The 26,285-nt window shown below is 43.4% G+C and overlaps 1 protein-coding gene across 5 annotated transcripts in view; it reads right to left on the bottom strand.

Moving 5' to 3' along the window:
* NID2 (nidogen 2) overlaps positions 1-18,002 on the bottom strand; it is a 63,598-nt gene extending 45,596 nt beyond the window's left edge. For 3 of the 5 annotated variants that reach the window (XM_045396418.2, XM_005561256.4, XM_015453786.3), the window contains exons 1-4: positions 17,710-18,002; positions 16,791-17,096; positions 9,660-9,892; positions 2,766-3,511 (exon numbers count right to left, since the gene is read on the bottom strand). In XM_045396418.2, the coding sequence (XP_045252353.2) occupies positions 2,766-3,511; positions 9,660-9,892; positions 16,791-17,096; positions 17,710-17,937 (1,513 nt within the window). In that variant the 5' untranslated portion in view covers positions 17,938-18,002. The remainder of the gene's footprint in view (positions 1-2,765; positions 3,512-9,659; positions 9,893-16,790; positions 17,097-17,709) is intronic. The other 2 variants (XM_005561257.4, XM_065548809.1) reach the window with 1 other exon arrangement.
* Positions 18,003-26,285: the final 8,283 nt, after the last annotated feature.

The following is a 26,285-nucleotide window of genomic DNA, read 5'->3' on the forward strand; positions in this document are numbered from 1 at the left end:
GGCTGGTCTCAAACTCCCCACAGGACAATTCTGAGGACTAACCGTAATAATGCAATCTAATGCCAAGTTCCCACTTTAGAGCAGCAGGCTGCACTCAGCAAATGCCAGCCAAAACTTCCACTAGCACCGAGTCAGAGACAGGTACATGGCAGGTGCTTGGGTAACTTTTTGACTTCACAACAAAACTACCAGAGCTCCCTGGAAACAAGACTCCTCAGACAAAGCATGCTTGCACATCCACCTATTCTGTGGCCTAGGAAGACAGAGCTCGAGTGTGGCCGGGACATTCCTGCCTGGTGTAGACATGATCTAAAAATCTAAATTTCTGAACAAAAAGAAAGGTCTGTAAAATGAGTCCCTAAGGGAAAAAAAAAATGTAAAAAGGAGTGATATTTTCTGGGCCTTTAACTAAATCTTGATTTCTTGGTTTAGCAAGATGACTACCCTGAAGCTTCAAGGGGAAACTAAAATGTATTGGGCAGGTGCTTCCCAGGCTCAGTTTCAATTCTCGCAAGTACATGACGAGGTCTTCATTAACTCTGTTTTAGGGCTGAGGAGAGCCAAGGGTCCAACAGACTCTATGTCTTGCCCCAAACCGCATAGCAGAGCTGGGAGTCAAGGTCAAGTCCACCCAGCACCAAAACGATGTGCTTTCTATTCCATCAGTAGAAAAAGCCAGATGTACGCCACATGGCTGGGTCCTTACTACCGTGCAATGTTCTATGTCCCTGCCACTGCCACCCCACAGCTTCCCAGAGGAAGTCCACACTTACCAGATAGACCTCTGAGCCTCCAATGTTTTATGTGAAAAAAATGGTCACTGCATCCCCTCAAAAGTATTTAACAATTGCGTGCTTCTATACTTCACACATCCCCCTAAATTCCTTTAAAAAAAAAAAAACTGGATTTTTTTGTCTAAGTTTCAACTTCTAGTTAGATTTCTTCCCCCAAAATGTGTATTAACCAGCTTTTTCACAGGCATTTTTTGCCATTACCAAGATGTCTATAGTGGACTGCATCCAGCAGGTGATAAAATATCATAGTTCATGCCCCACAGCAGTTATAGCTGTGCCTCTGTTCTACCCTATGGCTGGTTCCTGAAGCCTCCTGCCCTTTACTCCAGTGATCTCGAGCTCTCAGAGCCCGAACCAGGGTGTGCAGTCCCTTCTTAACCCTTTAATACATGACTCCATAGATCTGCTTTTTAATATTCCCACGCTCTTCCCGGGGAAGGAAATCACAACCCACAAATGATAAGGCCATTCAGGAATGCATCTTTACCTCAAATCCCTTTGTGAAAATCTTGGATACTTGGCTTTAAAATGTACTTACAGGAAACTCATACTTTAAATTCTGGAGATTCTCAGAAGGATCTGAAGGTTCTAAAGACTTCCAATAAAATTTACATCTTCAACTTCATGGAAATGTGGCCCCTTAGGCACAAATTAACACGAAACTCTTTAATACGCACATTCTTCATTCTCTACCCATCCTCCACCCCATTCCCACTGTTTTAAATCTTCTAAAATTAGTAACAGCAGCCACTATTTATTAAGAACCAGTGAGTGCAGACATGAAGCCAAGAACTTCACATACCCTGTCTCACTGAATCCTCCCAAGAAAGTCATGAGAAATCAGAGGCTTATGGGTTACATAAGTTACTTCATCACCCAGCCAGCTTGGTAGCCCGGATTCAAACCCGAGGCTGACACCAATGTACTCCCTCGAATCCTTATACAACGCCACATTAGTCAGAAACTATTTTCTTCCCTGCTGAAGTTAGTACTTCTCCGTGCAATATCCTGCAGATAATACCAGAGCAGAACCCAAAAGGCGCTCTCTGCTAGGTCAGCCATGTTTTAGCCACAACAGTGACAGGAAACAGAAAAGGTGGAAAAACATGGAGATTCAGAACAAAGCAGTCACCTCTGACCTCTTTCTTCCTATCAGGAGGTCAGATGAGCAGTCCCTGGAACAAATGGGAGTGAATCTGGGTCAGTTTCCCATTCACATCTTTCCATGCCTGATGGGGAAGAAACAGCCGGCATGACAAGTCTCGACGAGGACTAGAAGACTGACATAGGCCCCGTGTCCATGATAATTAACCACCGCCTGCTCTCGGCATCTCCCTCCTCGCCTCTCAGTCCGATCAGTGAGTCATGAAATGAGGACAGGGCTCCAGGGAGGTGCATGCCACAGCTGCACAGCCATGAACCAGAAATGACAACAGACACAGGTGTTTAGTCATTTTCTTTCCCTGCAGGCTCTCCTCTCCCACACATCACAAGCATATCTCCCCAACCAAGGGAAGTGCTAGGCTTGTCCCACAACAGAGTATGAATCTGGCCTGTTCATCTGAGCCAGCACAACTCACCACTTTAAAAAGCACAAACCCATCCCTCACTGGAATGTGTATGAAGCCGCAAAATGTTTTACCTTTGCTGAACTTTCAAACTGAAATAGTTCTTTACACTTGAGAGCGTAGCTGGCATAACAAACCCAGTTTTCCCCCACTCACTTCATGAGGCCCATATTTTTAAAAAAACATTATTAATGATCAAGAGATTCCAAACAGAATCTGCCTGCCAAGATTTATTTGGCAAAGGAAATTTACTCTATCTCTTGAAACGCAGGGATTAAAAATTAGATCCAATCTTCTTTTTGCTAAACTTTTCACCTACCCACTTAAGAGAAAAATCACAACTCTATGCAAAACCAGCAAGGTTAAGATGAAACCTCAGCACCCAGTTTTCTAATGCACTCACCCTCAGTGTTGGAACCTATGTTGTCTTCCAGTCCCACCTCATACGTCCCTCGACTTAGGGGTGTAGTGTGACCTGAAGCGGGGTAATTTCGAAGAACAATTTCTTCTTCGGGATGAGCTGGGGGAACATCCATTTCTGAAGGCACTGGCCCTCCATCTGGGTAGGGCTGGATGCTTCTGTTTTCAGGGTACGGTGGTGGAGTTTCCCAGGAAGGAGCCAGTGAATCTCTGTCTACCTCGGGTGGAGCTGGGCTTCTGGTGCCTCTCTCGTCCCAGGACTCAACTTGGCCTTTTAAATCTGGGCCCTCTACCTCTCCCAGAGATGTTCCTTCTTTGGTGTGAGGGTCCAAGGTAGCAGATTCTGTTTCAGGATAGAATGGCCAATAAGTAGGTGTTGGATGCAAGGGGGAGGACAGATCAGAATCTGGAGGGGAGATCCTACCCTCTAAAGGCTTTGTATCTACTTTGGACTGGAAGGAAACATCAATGCTGCTGTGGCCATTCAATGCCTCCTCTGGTTCACCCGGAAGGTATTCAGCTTCCTCCTCATTCACATCATAGTAATCCAAATTGTCCTCATTATAGTCACTTTCCAGGGCTGTAGCATGACTGAAGGAACGTCCCAGGGGAACAGAAGAGCGGGCAGTGGAAAGGTCTCCTCCAACTGCGGCTGGCCTGACGTTGTCCAACAGGGAAGTGCTGCCGATATGGAAAGCCCACACTCCAGGGATCCCCAGGTTGCTTAGTCTAAATAAAAAGGAAACAGTCGTTGTAACAAATGTAACAAAAGTGTCCATTCACCCACCTTCCTAGAAGGTGAACAACCAACTGAAAGACAGCTGGGCATGGTGGCTCACACTTATAATCCCAGCACTTTGCAAGGCCAAAGTAGGAGGATGACTTAAGCCCAGGCGTTTGAGACCAGTCTAGGCAACAGAGTGAGACCCTGCCTCTACAAAACACTTCTCTAAAAAAAATTAGCCAGGTATGTGCCACACGCCTGTGCTTCCAGCTACTCAGGAGGCTGAGGTGGGAGGGGCACTTGAGCCCAGCAGTTGCAGGTTACAGTGGGCTTTGGCTGCAACCACCGCACCCCAGCCTGTGTGGCAGAGTGAGACCCTGTCTCAAAAAAACAAAAACCAAACAACCTGAAAGGCTATTAAGATCAGGTTCAGTTTTCACTGGTATATAAAACCAAATAAAAGCAGACTTACATGGTAACTAAAAGGATCATACTGGACTTTTGATGTGAACTACCTTTTATTTAACATTATGTTTCAAAGCTGTACGCCACAGAATGCCAGACCATCAAATTAGCAATCTGCTCTACAATCCAAATGGTTTATCTAAAATCTGGCTATCTGAAAATAAACAAGGAATGTAGGAATGTTTCATCCTTCCTCCACTTGTCTGGAAACTTATAACACATTTTTAAAATGTATGCTTAAAACTCTACCAAATACTGACACTCGAATGACTACTACATACTTTCAAGAGTTGGTGATGCCCCTTCCCTGTGCCAAGTGTTTCACATTCTTCAATACAGTCTGCAAGTTACAGGTGATCATGTTCAACTTTATAGAGGAGAAAATAGGTTTTAAAGGGCTAACTGATCTTCTGAAAGTCACGTAACAAACAACTGGCTCCGAATTCAGTTAACACCAAAGCCCACGCTCTACACATCTACGTTATATTATGACAGAAAACCATACCACACACTGCAGTCAATAAGCATCTGAATTATCATTACTCTACAGAATATTAAAGACATTTCATTGTTTATTCACTTGAACTGACCAATTCGCTAATCCACAAAGAACGGTGAGTCAACGTAAAAAAATTCAAAGAAATACAAATGCCAAAACCTAAAAAAAAATTTTTTGCATGGAAAAAGTTAAGGAGCAAATAAAAAGTAGCTTAGAGGTCTTTTAAAGCTTCTGGAAACAGCTCTCTCATTTCCTCCATGAGAAAAGAACATGGACTCCATTCAGTTTCCAAATATCCCAATATTTAGTTATTTTAGTCAATGATATACCCTAAAGAGAACAACTACATAGGAGTTCTGAAAATATGGGAAAACTTGAGTGAACAAGGGTCTGGCTATGTTGAAAATGCCAGTTTGTATACTCCTCTGATATTTATACAAAACACTAGGCTCAAATTCTCCCAAGCAATGGAATTACCTCAAAAGTCAGTCAATGAGGAATGAGAGTCAACGGCTAATAAGATAATAAAAAATTCACTGAATTGTATAAGAACAAAATATCTTTCTTCATTTGGGTGGGTATTCATCATGTTCATGTGGATTTCTATAGTAACAATATTTTTCAGTATAATTTGAAAATGTCTTTCTCTTGTGTGTATGTGTGTGTGTACGTGTGTATGTATACGTATATGTTGTGGTCACTGTTGTGATAAATTTAGGGAAAGAGAAGCATAGAAAGAAAAACTGATTTTGTGTGCAATATGCTATACATATTTGTTAAGTTCATAAGAATTAATGTTGGTGTTTATTGGTAAGCAAATAAGGAAAACTAAAGACAGTAAGAGAAAATTCTGAAGTGCTGAGGATATTGAGTTTATTATCACATTAGAGGTGTTGCAACTATGAAATTTCCTCTTGAAGTTAGAAACAAACTATAAAATCTTCAATAAGTGGAAAAATACAGATTATGGCCAATAAAAGCTAAATTTAAAAAAACCTTCTAATTATATATAAATCACTATCCTGGGTTTTGTCACTATGCATAATGGAAAAGTAACCAATTTGAGTTTCTTTTAAAAACCCAAGGTCATCTGGAAACTTAGTAATAGGAAGAGTTTTATTTATTAATTTATTTCTAGATTTCTTAATTTATTTCTAGAAAGGAAAATTGGGTTACAAAATGGGATGACAATGCCTTCCTTCCTGCGTTGTTAGGAGAAGTAAGTGAGAAAACCACATTAAAATGCCTAGCACTGACCAGGCGTGGTGGTTCACGCCTGTAATCCTAGCACTTTGGGAAGTCAAAGTGGGTGGATCACCTGAGGTTAGGAGTTCAAGACCAGCCTGGCCAACATGGTGAAACATCTCTACTAGAAATACAAAAAAATTAGCCATGTGTGATGTTGTGCGCCTGTAATCCCAGCTACTTGGGAGGCTAAGGCTGCAGAAAAGCTTGAACCCAGGAGGCAGAGGTTGCAGTGAGCCAAGGTCATGCCACTGCACTCCAGCCTGGATGACAGAACAAGACTCCATCTCAAAAAAGTAAATAAATAAAATGCCTATCACTGGCCCTACACATCATAAATACTTATTAACGACTGTCTTGTCTTCCAGAATATAGAAAAGTATGATTTCAAAATATACACGTGTGAATTCATATTTAAATTTGCAGAGGAAGAGTATGACAAACATTATGAACTATATAATTTATGACCTTTGAGCTCACAGTTGTGAGACAAATTCGAGGAAGAAAATAATTGACTAGGAAAATAACTTTACTCTTAATTACTTGTTTATTTAGAGGTAGGGTCTCACTCTGTCACCCAGGCTGGAGCATAGTGGTATGATCATGGCTCACTGTAGCCTCAACCGCCTGGGCTCAAGTGGTCCTCCCACTTCAGCCTCCCAAGTAGCTGGGTCTACAGGTGGACACAACCACACCCAGCTAATTTTGTTAATTTTTAGTAGAGATTAGGTCTCGCTACGCCGCCCAGGCTGGCCTTAAATGCCTGAGCTCAAGCAATCCTCCCACCTTGGCCTCCCAAAGCACTGGGATTAAAACCACCTTGCCCAGCCTAACTTTACTCTTGAGAGATGCATACTAAGGCATGTAGCAATGAACTGGCATGATGTTTGTGACTTACTTTAAAACACTTAAACAAGCCGGGTGCGGTGGCTCACACCTGTAATCCTGCACTTTGGGAGGCTGAGGCAGGTGGATCACCTGAGGTCAGGAGTTTGAGACCAGCCTGGCCAACACGATGAAATACTGTCTCTACTAAAAATACAAAAATTAACCGGGTGTGGTGGTGGGTGCCTGTAATCCCAGCTACTGGGAGGCTGAGTCAGAAGAATCGCTTGAACCCAGGAGGCGGAGGTTGCAGTGAGCACAAGATCACGCCACTGCACTCCAGCCTGGGTAACAAGAGCAAAACTCTTCTCAAAAAAAAAAAAAAAAAAAAGAAAAGAAAAGAAAAAAAATTAAACAAACAAAGAAATGAATATGGCAAAATGTTTACAATGTGTAAATCTAGGTGATGGGCATTTGGGTGTTCATTTAGTTATTCTCTCCACTTTTCTGTATATTTTTGAAAATTTAAATAATGAAAAGTAGAATAGAAGATTATATTGAAGGACATTTCTAAAATTTTGATGTACAGAAGTTCCTCCTAAGAATAACTCCAAGATCCAAAATCAGAAAGGAAAAGAGACTGGTAACTTTGACAATCTGAAATGTACGACTTCTAAATCATATACCCTTTCTCAGCAATTCCACTTTTAAGAATTTATTTTAGGGAGAAATGAGAATGTGAGCAATGTTTACTATGCTGTTTACTGCAATGATATTTATAACATGAAAAATCAGAAATATGTGAAATGTTCATTAATAAGCTGTCTTTATACATATATGACACAATGTTTTATAACCTTAAAATGGTAATACAGACAGACATCTGACTGAAAGACCCCTACGAGAAGATATTCATGTGAGAACACCACTTACATAGCAAAAGAATCATTTTGGTTTTAAAAGTTTTGTATATACCTGGCCGGGCACGGTGGCTCAAGCCTGTAATCCCAGCACTTTGGGAGGCCGAGACGGGCGGATCACGAGGTCAGGAGATCGAGGCCATCCTGGCTAACACAGTGAAACCCCGTCTCTACTAAAAAATACAAAAAACTAGCCGGGCGAGGTGGCGGGCGCCTGTAGTCCCAGCTACTCGGGAGGCTGAGGCAGGAGAATGGCGTAAACCCGGGAGGCGGAGCTTGCAGTGAGCCGAGATCACGCCACTGCACTCCAGCCTGGGTGACAGAGCCAGACTCCGTCTCAAAAAAAAAAAAAGAAAAAAAAAAAAAAAAGTTTTGTATATACCTGAATGCTATAGAAGGACCGTTAATACTCGTTATCACTTGAAGCAGTGATTATGGGTAACTTTTTCTTTTATTTCACATTATTCTGCATTGCTTGTGCTTTACTGTTTGTATTAAGCATGGATTACACTAAAGAAAAATATATGAGTCATTTGGCCCCATATCTTACTCTGCTTTCGCCAAGCAATTCAGAGATTTCTGGGAAGTATCAAAGATAAAAATGAAGGAAGGCATGAAAGGGGTTAGATGGAAATGCTGTCTGTGTGTTTGTGTGTCACACATGATTGTGAGTGTTAGTTCCAAGAGACCTTTACGGCTCTGCTTAGGGAACACAACTGCTTTTTCCCACAGGTCTTTTGGCCCCACTGTCTCCTGTCTCCTGTGTAGATGCCAGCACTTACCCAGGGCTCTGTAATTGTTGATCTATTTGTCTATCAACCCTAATAGGGTACAAGCTGCTGGTGTGCAGGACCAGTGTTTTAGAAATCTTTGTATTCCATGTGACATGGCCATTGTCACCTCTCTATAATGCCTGAGGAATAATAAATCTATGAGCTCCCAAGTAGAAAAGGAGGGTGGAACCAGAGGAGGAAAAGTAAGGAACTGAATTTGCTCCAGAATCCAGACTAAGTGGCAGCCTAGATGGAGCCCTAAAGATGCCCAATGTGGGTCATAAGGATGGGACAGGAAACAAGGACTCAGCATAAGAGAAAATAAGTAGTTCAGCACTCCAGACTTGAGCTTGGATTTTGGCTTCATCACTTAACCTTGAGATCATAGGCAATTTACTTAACTTCCCTAAGTTCCTCTGTAAAATTGGGAAAATAGTAGTACTAACCTACAATTCTTGTGAGTTTTAATTAAGATAACATCTGGAAAGTATTTAGCACGATGCTTGGCAAATAGTAAGTTTTCAATAAATGTCAGCTCTGAGTAACCAAATCTGGCTATAGTGGTCTCTTTCTGGTAGCCGAGCAGAGCAAATGGCATGCAAAAGTATAAGGTGTTTCTATACCTACCCAGAACTGATTAAATGAAGCCGAGAAGCAGTTAATGGAGGCCAGGAAGTAACCAATGTATTCTGTCTGGCTTCTGTATTCAAGAAATGAATAAAAGCAAGGGCACCCCTATCCCCCTCATACGCCCCCCCCAAAAAACCTGAAGTCAATAAATATCCTACTGGCACTATCTGTACTGGCAAAATGCAGAAGAGCTTATTATGACACTAGCTAAGTAAGCCCTCTGGATCATTCATTCATTCATCCATCTATTTGTTAAATGCCCATTGTGGGCAGACACTGATGAATCTAAGGAATGGGTTCAATTCACTTTAGGTAATGAAGCCAGAGAGACATCCTCAGACTTCCGGAAACCTATAAATCTTAGTTATTTCTTTTGCAAATTACATTACTCAATTTAATGTTTAACAGTATCTGTCCAAAAGACTAAATCACAGTGTTTCCTCCTGTGAAATGATTAATCTGGAAAACCTCAAACAGGGCAGTTTATGACTGGGTATTTTTATGTGGTTCCAAGAGCAATGTTTTTCATATCAAGCCTCAGTGGCTCTACAAATATACACACATACTGTTCTGTTTCCAGTATCTATACCCAATAGAGCAGGAAAAATAAAGGACCTTTTATGTTTTGGTGAACTTGATCCTTCCAGGGTTTAATCTAGTTTCTCGGTTTTGACTTGATGCCTTGCTTAGAAGCCACCAAGATATTATTTAATGGTCTTATGGTCACTTGTGTTCAGGTACCTCCTAAAAGTCCTTCTATTCAAATAGGAAAGGGCTTCAGCTCAATGTTACTTACTGATAGAGATTTTTCACAGACTGTTCAGTGCTAGTCAAGCTGAAATATGGTCCTTCTGACTTCAGATCATCAGCCTCCCCTCGGCAGAAGCCCACCCGAGCTGGAAGCTGAAGCTGGACATTGTAAGACTCTTTGGGGCGGGTTCCAAGGAACTGCAGGCCGTTGGCAGGATAAAGAAAGAGGGCGTAGCTATCAGACCCATCAGATGCCAACACTGCCTGGAAAGTGTTCAGCTGTAAGAAAAAAAAAGAGAGAGAGAGAAACGTCCTGTAAAAAAACAAATAAACGAAGAAAGAAACAGAATGCAAGCAAAGCACCATAAAGTGCAAAGAATTTTCCCCTTTCTCAGGATTCCTCCAAACTGTTTTTAAATGTCATCTTCTTTAAAATTTCCTCAAGTTACTAATATAATTTCATAAGTGATATTATTTATTATTGCAAATACCATTTGTCAATTTAGATTAATACTTGAAATATGCATAGGTAAAACATAGGTTAAAAATATATACACTTTTAAGTTTTCAAACTTCTCTCACCCAAACCTCTTTCAGCGCTAAGAGCAATCAGCAAAATTAACTTGTCCATCCTGCAGTCACTGCCCTAGTTTATAACCCTAGGCGCTCGGCATCTCTCATTGGTGTCATTCATTCATTCATTCATTCATTCATTTATCCATTCATCCATTTATGCCCACTATGGGCAGGCACTGTGTTAGGCCTAGTTGGTCAAAAGGCCTCCTTACTGTCTCACAGCCTCACTTTCTCTCCTGTTCCATCTACACTTTCATACGAGCATCAGGGTTATCCTCATTTCACAGATGAGAAAAAGACACAGGGGCTAACAGGTCTTCCTCAGGTCAGGTGGCAAGTATGTGGTGGTGGGCCAGCCAGCTCTACAGCCCGCACCCTAGGACACCCTAACACCTCCTCAACGTGTCATTCAAGGTGAGTTGTAACCTGGCTGCATACGTCCCTCCCAGGCTCAGTTCCACTGCATCTTTGTCAGACTATTTAATAGTCCCCATTTGCACCATGTCCTTGGATGCTTCTACACTTTGCTCATGGTTCCCTGTGCCTAGAAACCCTCCTAACCTTCAAATGCTGCCACTCGGAGGTGTTTGTGATTATAGAATAATTTCTGTTCTCTGAACCTCTGTAACGCCTTTATGAGCATCTCCAGTGAGCATTCACCTCATTATGCTTGGTTAGTTGTTTATATGTTTGTAAACACTATTAATTTATTCATTTGTACACTAATTCAAACAGCCAAGTTTACTTACGCACCAGACATTATGCTGATGCTGAGGATGCGAAGGAGCAAAGGACAGACTTTGCCCAGGAGAGTCTCATGGTGTAGGACAGGGAAACAGTCATGGTTGAAATTGTAGGAGAGTCACTGGAGAAGGTGGTAGAGGCCACAGAAGGGGGTGTGTGTGTCCAGGACCTCAGGATGGGGGTTGGGAGGTGTCACAGAGGCAGCCGGTGAATGTTATAAACACTGCAGGAGCCAACACAGACCAGAGAGAGACCAGGAGCCTGAATCCGCTGCCAATTCAACACCCAGGTCCTTATAGGATCACTCCTTAACATTCCGTCTACCCTCATGTTTTCAACAAGATGAGATTTTTGCCTTTACCTTCATTCAGCGACCACTCCTCCTAAAGATCTGTTAACAGTGCTTGATTCTCTAAAAAGGTGTTATGTTTAGGCCTCTGAAACTCTCTCTCTCACTAAATCACACTACTTTTACAATTTAGTAAGGAACTGGAAAGGTATTTTTAAAACACAACTTACTTCATAAATAATGTGACTCTTAGAAATATTATTTACTGGTAAGTATCATTACCTCACCATTCTGCTAGACAGACAAACTCGGGCACAGAGAAGAACATCACATTTCACTGAAGGAAACAGCAAGGAAGGAATGGGCTCTTCCCTTTGTTCTAAGCCTACTCCCACAGTTGTGCTAGCTCTTTTCTAATGTTAATTTTTCCTTTCAATGTTTAATTTCAAGGTAGGGTTTTGAGGTTTTGCTAATAGGACAAAGAAACATAGATGTAAAACACTCTTCAAGAGCAAATAAAATACAATCAGCCATTCTTTTAGTTCTCTAACCCAGAAAAAACAACATCTTGCTTTGCTTCTTTCATTCATTCAATTCACAAAGTAACAGGGTGCCTAGTATATTTGTTATTGTTCCAGTTGTTCATTGTTCATCAGCAAAGCTTGACTTTTCCAGAAACAAAAAGCAAGAACTGTTTTTAGAGCTTCTCAGTGCTAGGAAGCCACAACTACTGCCAAATATAAACAAAGGCTGTTCTGCCTCATGTCTATCCGTAAGATAGTCTACATCATCAACTAATGTGGACTCAATAACTTCAGAGTTGTACATTAGTCAGAATAAAGAAAAATCTACTAGGGAAAGAAAAGTACTCGAAAAAGGAGAAAAAAAAAAAAACCCATTGTAAAAAGCTAAGTTTTCAAAGCTCCTGGCACCGATCTCCCATAATAAATGTGAAACAGGAGAGAATCCTGTTCTAAATTTAGAGAAATTCTGTAAGATAAGGAGGTTGTAGAGACTGTGAAGAATTGAAGGGGATGGGGAAGAGGGGACGAGAGAAGTAAACAGAGCTGTGAAGAGGAGAGTCTGGCTTTTTGCTGTGCACTGTGGGCATTTAGCACTTTATTTTATTCATTCATTCAGCCAACCAGCCAACAAATTCATTTCAATTAAAATTTACTCAACATCTTCTATATACTATCCTTGAGATGAGCACTCATTATGGGTGGCAAGTATTTAATTGCTTTGTCTCCACCAAAATAGGCAAATATCAGAGGAAGGAAGTAACTTTCTTTTAAGTAGAATTTATAATCCCAAAGTACATGCCAAAGGAGTTTGGCTGTTTAAAAGCCACCCACACACTAAATGATCACTTGTAAAGTTCTCAGTTGGTTCTACAAAATTCTACATCTAATTGCTAAAGAGCCCACTTCATGAAGTCTTGAAGGGCTCCCCCTCTCAAAAAACTCATTGACTGGCTTCCAAACAGGAAAGGTCCTCGCATTCCTAGACACAAGCCTCTGCAAGAGCCGCACAGGCTCTGTCTGCAAAGAGAAGCCCTCAGATGGGCTGCCAAACCCCACATACGAGTCACTGGTTCCCAGCTCCCCCAGGATCCCAGAGAGGAGAGAGGGGCCTCCATGGGGAGAGGAGCAGCACAGAGAGGATCAGGGTGAGTGGCTGCAGGCCCTGTTATCAGAAAGAGAGAAAAGCCAGAGCCCTCTGCAGAAACCAGAGCCTGACTCTTCCTCCCAGGTACAGGACATCCCAATCAATGTTGAAGTGACACTCATCAGAGTCAGGCTGATCCATACAGCACACACCCCTCTAAGAATTTCTAAATTTTGCAATTCATTTAATTAACTGCAGCTATCTGGCCAAAAATCAGAATAGTGACATCCTTTTCTTCAAGGGGCTTGCCTATAGAGGCTTATCAAAATGAAAATGAAAATGAAGCATTAGAGTGACTATTATAGGGGTCACAAAGTTCTCTTTGTCATCTTCCTCAGGAACACATGTCCTCTAGAGCTGTAGGATCATTGGGTCTGGCCTCCAGTGTTTGCTGTGAACACTAACCTCCATTCCTTAGCATAGTTCTTCATCTCCCACTGCCTGTAGGACACTGTCACATGCAGGACTGTCTCTCATTTATTTTACTGCACTAAATCCTATAGATCCTGCCAAAAATTCAAAGACAAATGCTGAGTACTATCACATCCCTAATACTATTTCCTTCCTGATACTCTTCAGCAAAATGTCAGCATTTCTAATTTCCATATATGGTTCAGCATTAACCAATTTCCATATATGTCTCTATTCTCTTCATCTTCACAGTGATATCTCAGACTCAGGCTGAACTCTCTTGCATAGGCTGTAGACCTCCCCTCTTCTAAACCTTGTCTCCGGAAGTCAAAAAGCTACAAAAAGTCCTGCTTTTACCTCTCATTTTCTCTGTGAAATCCAACAACCTCCATCAATGACTATCAACCTTTGAACCAAGTCAACATGTCTCAGTCCCCAACCACGTGGAGGCCTCCATTGGGCAATGTCTTAATTTGTGTTCTGTTGCTTACAACAAAATATTTGAAATTGGGTAATCTACAAAGAAAAGGAATTTATTTCTTACAGTTATGGAGGCTGAGAAGTCCAAAGTTGAGAGGTCACATCTGGTGAGGGCCTTCTGGTCAGTGGTGACTGCAGAGTGCCAGGCACTTAGGGCATCACATGGCGACAAAGCTGAGTGTGCTAATATGCTAGCTCAGGTCTCAATTCCTCTTCTTATAAAGCAACCAGTCCCACTCCATGATAATCCAGTAATCCATGAATGAATAAATTAATCCATTCATGAGGGCAAAGCCCTTATGACCCAGTCACCTTTCAAAGGCTCTACCTCTCAATACTGCCACATTGAGGATTAAGTTTCAACACGGTTTTCAGAGGGGACAGATATTCAACCATAGCAGGCAACCTTCCACTCATCTGTCTTCTGTTATGGCCTGTGACTCCTTCATCCACTTCTCTGGGCCCAGCTCTCTCAATCTTCTCCCAGGTCATGTTCTAGCTCAGAACAATCTCTCTTGCTACCTCATTCTCAATATCCATTCTTTTTATCCCTTTCAACCCAACTGAAATTCCAGATAAACAAAACATTCCCCACACCACAGAGATCTATACAACTCAGTTGTCTCTAAACCCATCCCTAAAATGACAAAAACAAAACACTCCTCTTTCCCCCAAAAAAGCACAGCTAAAGTAAACACTAGTCCTCCACGTCTTCCATTGGTAAGTATTTCAAAGGTCTACACCATAACATTTTTGCTCTGTGAACTACCTATGACAGTTTAAGAAATCTCAGATTTACTGAGTTGACAAACACTATTTGTTCACATTTTTTTTCAGATACAATTACACCTTGATATTCCTGCAATATCAGGTGCAACATCTGGTCACACCTGACAGGAATATCCACGGAGAAAACGGGCACCAACTGCGATTGTTTTTAATGGCAAAGATGCCATTGCTTTGAATCTTCCAGTTTCCAGTAACTTTGCAATATAAGGTTAGTAAGCCAGAATTTAAGAAGGCCAAGTAGAACTCAGTCCTTCAAGCAAATTACATCATTGTTTGCCAAAATCTATCTCCAAAGAACTATTAAAACAAGAACTCAAGTTCCAGAGCTCTTTAAAATACCAGACAAACCTTCAACACGCGTAACTGAAAGAACATCCCCTATCCAAACAGAATCCTCCTTTCTTCATGAAACATTCTGAAGCCAACTAGCACATGGCAATGTCTGCAAGTGGATTTTAATTAGAAAAGTAAAAGAGAGTTGGAATTTACAAATCTTTTCTACCCTAAACCTCCCCCACCCCCAAAAAAGGACCAGACAAAAGTTTTAATTCCAAAAACCTTGCATTTAAAGAGTCCTTATGCAACAAAGAGAGTAAGCAGATGGTTACCAGAGGCTGGGAAGGGTAGTAGGGGTCAGCGGAAGGTGGGGACAGTTAACGGGCACCAAAAAAAAAAAAAAAAAAATAGAGAATGAATGAGACCTACCATTTGATAGCACAACAGGATGACTATAACCTGTGATAACAGGTTATTATAGTCAATAATAACTTAATTGTACATTTTTAAATAACTAAGAGTGTAATTAGATTGTGTGTAATACAAAGGATAAATGTTTGGGGGGATGGATACCCCATTCTCCAAAATGTGATTATTACATATTGCATGCCTGTACCAAAACATTCCATGTACCCCATAAATATATACACCTACTATGTACCCTCAAAAATTAAAAAAAAAAAGGAGTCCTCATACAAAAGATATATATCACAGCATCCTTACAAGATAGAGATCAGTGACATGGGCACGTAACCTCACCTCTTACAGTGGGCATGTACCATCCTTCTGTAGTGAAGAAACATTTCCGTAAGTTAAAATTGAGATGAATCATATGGTTTCAGCCCTTGGAGTATGGCATTTTAGATTCAGGTCTAATTTCATAGAAGCAAGCCCTTACTTTCTTCAGGAATGAGGCAGTTCACCATTTACCAAGCCGCCCTGGCCCCACTCATATCCATTTGGAGGACTTCAAATGTTGATGACAAGACTAAAGACCGGGAGCCTGGGATTTTTTACTTTCCGCAGCTAGAGACTGTAAAGCACATTGAGGGCAGACTCCTATAAACTAAGGAACATGTGAACTGGTACCTGGAAGGCAATTAGGCAGAAGTTATCAAGAACTTTACCAAAAGTGCATCCTCTCTGACTTACCAATTGCACTTCCTGGAATGTCAACTAAGAACATGTGCAAAGATTTAGCTTTTTAAAAAGTAATTCATGCTATTATTTATAACAATGAAAAATCAGAAAAAGCCTTAATGGCCCCTGGGAACACTGGTTGAGTAAACTGTGGTAAATCTTCTGTATTATACAGGATAATAGCAGGATACAGTAGTATGCATCATCATAAATGATGTTGTACAAATACATTTATTGACATTGAAACATATTCACAATACACTATTCTGTGAAAAAAGCAAGTTATAAAACAATACGTGTAGTGTAAACTCATCATTGTTAATGGACAGCAATAAAGATATACAGAAGAAAAAACTCTGAAAATGTACACAGAAAAATGTTTATCAGTGGTAGGAAAATGAGTGGTTGTTTTCTTTTTAAAAATTCTCTGTATTTTCTGATTTTTTCCCTTCAATGAACATATAATTAGACATACTTGTTGTATACTTAGAGATGGTTCTAAAAATAAGCAACCAAACAGTAAATTGCCTTATGTTCAAAGGGGCTCCCACATCTGCACTCCCGCTCTCACATCCGCTAAGCAATTTTTTTCGCAATGGAGTGACCACCTGCCAGGGTCTCAGAAGATGCTTAGAGACAGCATCTTTCCTCACTTCCAAGCCACTCCAGCCCTGCTACCTCCAACGTCAGGTTCAGTGCAAGAGTAGGCTCAGAAACAACTCCGAGCCAGTCCCTGGGTTGCAGCCCCAGAATTCAAGCCCATCCTTCAATTTCCTCAGCAGTCAAATATCCCTGGTCACTTACCTCTCCCGAGGGCAACGCTCCGCGCTTCACCTCCTCGTAAGCGCCCACCTGCTCCCAGGTGGCCAGGAAGGCGTGGGTGGGGGTAAAGTGCGCAGAGCGCGGGAAGCCAGCGCGCACATAGCGGGCGGCCAGGCCCAGCACTGCCGGGGAGGTGTCCTCTCGGTACAGGACTCGGCCCCTGCCGTGGCTCGTGTCGATGTCGGCCAGGAAAGGGGCGATGGCCGGGAAGTCGGTGGGGAAATCATAGTCCACATACTGCGTTTCCCTGGGGAAGTCCTGAGTGGAGATGATGCCATTGGTGCCCACCTGGGAGAGGACAGGGACAAAAAGGTGACGGTCGCTCAAGCCCAAGGACGCTACCCTGTCGCGCAGGGAGGGAAGGGAACTGACTTAGGCAAAAAGCCTCCCCTTCCCCACCGGCTGGGGGGAGTCTGGATTCAGAGAAACAAGCGCAACTTTTGCAACTGTCCCAGCTCCCCTTACCCCAACCGCGGTGCAGTAGGTCCAGGCGCCCTACAACTCGTTTACCTATCTGCTCACTCCTCTCAAAACCCCGGAGCCCCATGTCCCCGGAGAGGAAGCCTCCAGGTCTGAGGAGGGAACACCCCAGCTCCGCAGACGGGCACAGCCTTCTCGCGGTCCTAACTGCAAAGCCCGCTGGCCGCCCTTAGCAACGCCACCTTTTCTGCCTGGGGCGCGTACGTGGCTGCGAACAATTCTTGCTCTCCCCTGCAGGTCATTCTTGTTCCCCTTCAGCAGCGGGGCAGGCAGCGGCATCGCTCTGGCCGGGTCCCACCGCAAGGGTGCTGGGGGGCTCCGGGCGTGGGGGATGTTTCCTCCCCTCTGGAGGCAGGGTTTCCGTGAGAGCGACCCCTGGGAAGAAGCTGCGGGAAAAGTGCCAGGAGGGGGCTGAACTTACGTAGAGATTGCTGAATCGGGCTTCGTAGAAGTGCAGGGGGTTCGCCAGCTTCACCACGGCTGAGCTTTCGTCGTCGCCTTCCTGCAGAAGCTGGTCTCCCCACGACTCCCCGTATGGGAAGAGCTCGTCTGGGTGCAGCGCCGCGGCCCGCGACAGCAGCAACGGCAGCAGCAGCAGCACTGGTAACGGCGACAGCACCGGCCGCCCGGCCACCCGGTCTCCCTCCATGCTCGCTCGGCCGTGCGCTTCCCCGCTACACAGCGCGTCCCGCCCCGGCCTCCAGCCCACTCTCCGCGCCGCGCCAGCCTCGAACCTGGATCTACGCGGGCGACTGGGCGGGGCGGGACTCCAGGCCCACCCAGCACGCTAATTGGCTGAGGCCCTCGGCTGGGGACCAATCACCGGCTCTGAGAAAGTTCGGCAGTGGCCACCACATCTGGTTCTCGTTAAGTTTTCTAAGGCAGCGGCAGCCGCAGCAGCGCGGCTGGCGGGGTAAAAGCTCCTGGCCAGGATTGCCCGGAGCTGCTCCTTCCACTCCTCCCCTAGGGAGCTCCCGGGTCATCCTCTCATCCGGGCTGCCCCGCGGCCCCGACGAGCCCCATCCCCGGGACCAAATGGCCCGCAAGGTCTGGGGCAGCGGCGTTGCAGGAGATGAGCTCAGCGCAAAGGGGACCCCGCGGGGGCGAGCGCGGCTGCTGGCCTGCGAGGTCTGGCCCCAACAGGCTGGCAGGGCGCGGGCGGGTGGCGGGGTTGCGGTATGAACTTTGCGCCCTGCCCTGGGGTCCCGGGTGCCCCTGGCCCTGGAGGCCCGGTCATCGGTCCGAGAAGCAAAGGGACATTGTCGTGGTCCCCTCGGCCGCTTCGCTCCACCCAGATATGCCCTGAGGAGAAGCGAGTCTTTGTACGAAGTCAGAGGGCTGACTCCTAAGTTCTGTCCCCTTGCCGAAGGCCGGCCGCTGGAAATACCTGCCCCCGGGAAAACCGCAGCAGGAAAGACCATGAAACGCGACTGTGTGTGATCCGCTCCGTTTGGGGAGTAGGATGAGGCATCCCGTTTGGGCACCAGGCAGAAACGGGCGAGGCGCGGGGATGGGAAGACCCTGATCTCTTGCCCATTGCTGCGGCCGTCGGAGCTGCCCTCCCCCGCCGTGGCCACGGAGGCGGTAACCTGAGCTGCTCCGCAGGACTGGAAACCGCACAACCTCGTAACCAGCTGCGCAGGAGAAGGGGAACCCCATCCACCATAAACATCCCCTCTGCGAAGCCTCAGGAGCCGGAGGAGATTTTATTACCATTTTTATTATCAAGAGCTTGAAATTTCCCAGATAGTCTGTTTTCTCTCCCAGGCCCCCCATGGGGTCCTTAAAAGCAAAAATATTTAAAAAGGAGGAAAGAAAGAAACCAAAAAGCAAATCCTTGGAAATGCCTTAAAGGACTTTCCAAAGACACACTACTCTTCGTAGGTGTTTATTCCTATGGGCCCACTGGACCAAACGCTAAAAACTGTGAAGACATCAGACTGTGAGACTCATAGAGCAGACACAAAATGGAAAACTGGCCCAAAGCAGTTTGCTTCCTCAGAGTGGAGAATTGTATATTTGATGTTCCAAAAATATATTTATGCTTGCACATATATTTTCTCATTCTTTCTGGGGTCAGAAATTAAAAAACAATTTTTATTTTACTGAGGATGAAATGAAGGTTCAAAGACATTACATGACTTGACTTGCCCAACATCATCTGAAGTTACTCCCTGATATAAAACTACTGACCCTCTGTAGTTTTACTTTATCTCTCAATTCAGCATAATAATAATAACTAACATTTATTTAGTGGTACTACGCTATAAGCTTTGGAACAAGCAGACTCTGAGATGGTCTCCAATGATCCCCATTTCCTAGTGTTCATTCCCCTGTATAAATCCTGCCCCGGGAGTGTGGACTGGCCTTGTGACTTCTAACAAACATAGTGTGGCAACAGTGATGAGAAGAAAGCTAAATAAGATTGTGGCTTCTGCCTTGTTAGCTGACTTTCTCTCTCTCTCTCATTGATTTTGATGAAGCAAGCTGTTATGTCAGGGAGGACCACATAGCAAGGAACTGAGGAGGGCAGCCTCTGGCCAACAGTCAGCAAGGAACTGAATTCTGCCAACAACCATGTCAGTGAGCTTGGAAATGGATCCTTCCCCAGTTGGGTCTTGAGATGATACCTCAGCGCTGGCTGACATTTGATTGTAGCCTTACCAGAGACCCTGAAGCAGAAGACCCAGCTAAGCCAGGTGCAGATTCCAGGCCCACCAAAACTGAGAATTATAGTTTTGGTTAGATTATAATTATAGTTTTGGTGGGATTCCAAACCCACCAAAACTGAGAATTAAAGCTTCAGCTTCAGAAGCTGAAGAAGCTGTGTGTTGCTTTAAGCTATTATGTTTTGGGATAATTTGTTATGCAGCAATAGACAACTGATAACAGGTAGTCATTGTGTTAAGGAAACTAAAGCTTAGATGGGATTTTAAAAAATCGGTTATTATCACATGGCTGGTAAGTACCAGAGCTGAGATATGAACCCAGTTCTGTCTGATCTCTAAACCTGCACTCCTAACCACTAAATTATATTGTAGCAAGACCCTTTGGAAAGTAGCTCTAGTCTATGTCTCTAAATTTATCTCCCATCACAGCCAATCTGAAGTCTCACCTGAAGCTGAGACTTTAATTCTCAAATACAACATCCTTACAGGTAAGTCCTTTTACCTACAGTGAGATTTCTTGGTCAATTTCAAGCCAACACCTTCTCAACTCTAAGACTTGAATCAAAACCCTCCTCCTTCAGGAATCTGGGAAAAGAAAAGAACTCCCCACATCTTTTGCAAAAATCTCATTAATAATCCACCCCTATTTAGCATATAATCAATAAATAACCATAAGTATAATCAGTCAAGCAGCCCATGCCACTGCTCTGCCTATGGAGGAGCCATTCTTTTGTTTCTTTACTTATCTAATACAGTCACTTTCACTTTACTTTGTAGACTCACCCCAAATTCTTTCTTGCAACAGATCCAAGAACCCTCTCTTAGGGTCTGGATCAGGAACCCTTTCCAGTAACTCTACTGCCCCCTTTTGAGCTATACATTCATCCTTGAAACTGCTTGCTATTGCCACATACATTAACCTAATAATGTCACACTGGACACTATAACTCATAGCCTATAGCTTAACAGTGCATAGCCAATCAGTGAGCAATGTTATTTCTGTAAACCAATGTGAATTCCTGTCAAACAATTTTGTATCAGCCTACTCCCTGTCCCCCTTTTCTGCCTGTAAAAAACCTGCTTGTAATAAAGGCAGCGTGAAGCTCATATCCAAGGTTACTTGGGTCTAAGTCTTCCAGGCAACTGTCCTCACTTTGACTCAAGTAAACGTTTTGTTATATTTTGTGCCTCTGTCTTTTCCTTTCAGGTGGACGAGGCTTTCCTGGAATCCACAGTCTGATTTAGAAGCCCTTTCTCCTGGCTTCCATGTGCCCTGTGCTTGCCGTGATCATACCCCCTATCACACATGTCTCCCATAATCCTGATCTCCACATGCTTCCCTCACCACCACCACCACCACACCTGGAGGGCAGGGATTCTGTCTTCTTCAGTGTCTGCCGCAATGCCTGCCTGGCTCATCAGAAGTGTAAGAAATGTTTGTTGAATTAGTGAAAACAAGCAAGCCAGCCTGGGAGGAGGACCCATGTCTGCTGGCTCAAAACGCAACATTCTTTCCCCTACACCACCTTTCCTGCTAATCTGACCTGACTCTTGTAATCCTCTTTACCAGGCTGCCTAGCAACTCACCTACCACTGCTCTCCCATTTTTGTCATTCTTTCATTCATTCATCCATTCAACAAAAATTTCCTGAAAGTTTAGCATGACAAACACAACTCTGCAAGAAATAAAGGAGTACAAAATGTGGCCCCTGACCTTAGAGAGCTCATGATCTGGTTGGGGAAACAGAGCATAAGAGGATGTCACTAGTTTTGAATCTGATGCGATCTGAGTACAGAGAAATAGTTCCAATAGAGAAGATGCTAAAACGAACAGTCTTGTTTTCCTGTCTGCATAAAGTGGCTGAATTCTCCCTGAAATAGGAGGCTTTGGACAGCTGTGCTTAAGAGGACATGCCTTTGAGCTTTTATTCTGATATTATTTTTAAAAGATGCTATGGCACCAAGGGTGGTTTCTCCTTTAAAATGTCATTTTGTGTCTTGGGGGAAAAGAAAAAAATCTGCCGTGGCTCTTTCACCAGTCAAAGTAAATACTGGAGAAATACTTTGCTTGTATCCACAGCTCTCTTTGCAAGAGTAGAATTTCCATGACTTGCCAGACTGGCTGAAGAGGCAGAGGCCCCTTTCAGACTGGAGGTTATAGAGGACTTCTGTAGCCTTCTTGGATTGGATCCTCAGGGTACATCAGAGCATTGCTTGAGAAATAAGATTATTTAGATGCAGAGCTTTTCATCAAGCCAAGGATGCTACCAGATGCCTTGCCAATAGACTTCAGCAAGAGTCTCCACAGTTATATATTTTTTGTGGTTATATTTTTGTTATAAATACCAAGACTTCAAGAATGATGATACTTCCTGTTATTTTAATCATTAGAATGGAAACACATTTGCTCCACAGTGTGGCAAATGGATCTTGGTATTTAAGAGCAAGTTCTATGTATAGCACCGATGGTTGTGTGTACATGTTTGTATTGGAGGTGGGCTTGGCAGAAAATGTCCCAGTTCTTGTTGCACACAATGTTTCTTTGCATAATTTTACTATCCATTAAATTCCAGGGTGTGTGTGCTAGCCTGTAGAGAAAATGGACTTGAACAAATTAGTATGTCTTCACAGACTCAGGTTTAATTGAAAGTAGGTTAGGCATAAGGAGAACCATGAAGTGAGAAAGTATTTAAATTAAAATGTGCAATATGAAAAGACCCTGTTCAAGCTTTTGATATGAATCACTGCAGATGCAGTTCTGCTGTAACATTTTTAAGCAGAGAGAGGGTTGGTGTGGCAGACGCTATTGGAAGCTCTCCCAACAGCTGTCCCCTCTTTTTTTTTTTTTTTTTTTTTTTTTGGTTTTAGAAACCCCATATTGTTCAGGTAAAGAGTGCAATAAGCCCGGGAATGATGGGTTGCTTCCTCAGCCCTGGCAGATGCCCTAAGATTGGTGGAAGCCAATCATGATAATGCCTTTCACCTTTATAGTGATACAGTCTCCTGTAACTTCAACCCTTCCCTCCCTGTTGGCCTTTTCCCCTCTGCCTCTAAATCCCCTCTGCCCAGTCTTACCCATAAAAATAAAAAACAAATTTCCCTACTTATTGGTTGCCTTAGTTTTATTTCTCTTACTTTCAAAAACTCTACTGGAAATGAATTTATACTTCCTGCCTCCTTCTTTCCATGGCAAAAATAATCTTCCCAACCCCATCACTGAACTGCTCAGGCAAAGACCAACAGTGAAATCATATTACCAAATGCTATAGGTAGTTTTTAGTTTTTATCTTACTGGGTCTTTTTGTTTCTGATCCTACTGACCACTCATTTCTAGAAATTCTCTACTTCCTTGACTTTTCCGGCCATTTTGTGGTAATATCGCCTGTGAGTTTCTCATTCTCTGCTTCCAATGTCTAAATATATGGCATGACCATGGCCTACTGCTCTTCTCATGTCATGCTATCCTTGAGTGTCTTGACTCCTCTGATGGCCCAGCTTCCCACCTATGCTCTAATGACTCTCAAATATATCCCCAGGCCTGAGCCTTCACTTAAGTTTAGAACTAACATCCAACTCCCTGCTGAACATCTCCCTGGAACAATACCTAAGCCTTCATCTAGCATAACTAGATTCAATACTCAGTATTTCTGAGTTTTCCATTTCAGTCCATGGCAACAATATTCACCCTTTCTCGATTACCATTGTCCTGTCTCAGGTCCTCACCAACGCTCACCTGCTAGCTTTTGTGGCAGAAATGATAGGTTCACTTCTTCAACCCTTACTTCCAACCTCCTTCTCCCTGGCCCCATCACTGTAGAAGCAAGATTATGACTTTCTCAGCCTTTCTTGCAGCCAAAGGTGGCTGTTTGTTATAGTCCTGATCTAACTTCCAGACATCCCTTGAAAGTCTGGGAATTTCTGGAAAGGTTTTGTGTTGGTGATTAAAGGAAATAGTTGTATCTTTCCCCATTCTTGCTACCTTAAACACAGAGGTGATGTTTTGAGCTTGGCCAGCCATTTTCTGACTGTGAGGTACAACGGTGAGAACAAAAGCATGGCCAAGCAAAAACACAGAGGGGAGCTGAGTATCTGAGTCAGTCAGTATCTGCCGTCACCAGACTCCTTGGCATGTGAGCAAACAGACCCCTATATGCTGAGTCCACTGATGCATGCAGTAGCGCCCACTCCTCACGATCGAGTCTTTCCCCCAATTCTTTCTCTACATATGTATGTCTAAAACCACATCTGACCACCACATGTTCCTTTCATAGATCTCCCTTACCTTTGGGGAAAGCTAAAGCTGTGCAGCAGGGAAAGCCCTTTGTGGCTTGGCTTCTGTCTGTCACCTTCCGCCCTTGCCTGCCTGACATCTTAGCAATGATGAGCTACTTCTAGGTCACCACCCACACGAGCGGCTGGACCCTGGTCGTCCTCTGCATAGGCTGTTCCTTGCCTGGAACACCCTTCCCATCTTCTGATGATCTCTCATTCCCTTCAGTACTCAGTTCAGACATCACATCACATTGGCAGCCTCTCTCAGTTCCAGCTTCCACAGAGAACCTCTCCCCCAGCGCGTGCACAACACCCGGGCACACCCCTGTCCGAGCTCCTCACTTATGTGGCTAAAATGGTCTATTTATGTCTGTCCCCTCCACTCTCTTCAAGGGTAGTTTTCATGGAATGATACATTATTTACTGCTTTTTTCCTTATGCCCTCTTACCTCCTCAGTTTCTTGATTTCAGACTGTTTTTACCATGAGCACAGGAAAAGAAAAGGGCCTTAGAAATGTCCTGAGACCCGACAGTCCCACATAGTCACTGGAATATGAGCCAGCCCTTGAGGATAGGACTGTATCTTCCTCATTCTCCATCTCATGGGTCTAGCACAGTGCCTATCTGTTACAGAAGGGCTGTTCAGTAAACTCTTGGTGATTTGAACTAGGAAAAACGTCCTCTAAAAAAATCTTTCATAACTCCTGTACTTATTTCCTGAATAATCCACTCCCTGATTCTTCACATATTTGTTACATTTTGCATTGTTGCTGAAAAGTGGAGATTAAATGGTTTGGCTTTTATGTTAGCAAAGAGATACCTTCCCTGATAATTATGTTTGAAAATGTTACTGCTAATGGCATCATTATCCTCCAGAAAGAATAGTGCAGAAAGGCCAGTATTGCTGTCTCCCCTCTTGTAACTCCTACTGAAAGAACAGGCTGAACCACACAATTTAGCACTTAATAATATAACATGAATATCCATCTTCTTCATGAAGACTTCTCTTCCCACCCAGACTGTAGTTCCTCAAAGGTACTGCTTTTCACTTCCTTCAAGACTCTAATAGCTACCTTAGACAATGTTGAATAAATAAGGGCTGGTCAACTTCTAGTGAGTTGGGTGACTGCCCAAGAGTGACGCCAGTATGTGCTGTCTCCATTTGGTAGTGACCACCGCTGAGTTTCCAGAGGCTGTTGTCCTTGGCTTCTTCTGTGCTTCTTTCCTAGACATGCTTTGCTTCTTATGAAATGGTGACACCTCACTTCTATTGCATGTGACCTGCTGGCCACGGTCACCTCCTCTGGAAATTGATGCATGAGTCAGAACAATGTGAATGAAGCCAATAATAATAATAGCAAGCCTTAATTGAAATTTTATAATGTAGTATGCTCTGGTTAAGCACTGTGCATGCAATATGTGCAATATTTCATTCATCCAAGGAACATGCCCAGTTTGCAGATAAGGAAACTAAGCTGAGAGGGATTAAGTAACTTGATCAAGAACCCAGCCAGTGAGAATGGAAGGCAGAATTCAAACCCAGGAGGTCAGCCAAGCATGGTGGCTCACTCCTATAAACCCAGCACTTGGGGAGGCCAATGCAGGAGGATTGCTTGAGCCTAGGAGTTCAAGGCTAGCTTGGGCAACACAGTGAGACCCCATCTCTATTCCATACACAAAAAAGCAAACCCACAAGATTTGATTCTAGAACTCAGGCTCTTAACCACTTAAAACTATAGAGCTGAGGTTCTGATTGACCAATTACCTTACTTAGTAACATGGTCCTAGACTATACGTCTAAATCTGCCAATCTGATGAAAGAATTCTATCTAGTATTCTCTATCATTTATAAAGCTGGAATTGTATTATCTGTATTGAATATCATCTCGTAAATGCCTAGAAAATTATAAATATCTAAAATTTGTATAGGAAACATGACCTCATACCCTTAAGAGCTTGCAATCTAGATTTGGAGATAATAATAGCTATAATTTATTGAGTATTTACTATGCAGTAGACACTATAACATATTATTTGCCATCCTTACAACAACCTA

Source organism: Macaca fascicularis, chromosome 7, assembly GCF_037993035.2.
Source record: "Macaca fascicularis isolate 582-1 chromosome 7, T2T-MFA8v1.1".
NCBI lineage: Eukaryota > Metazoa > Chordata > Mammalia > Primates > Cercopithecidae > Macaca > Macaca fascicularis.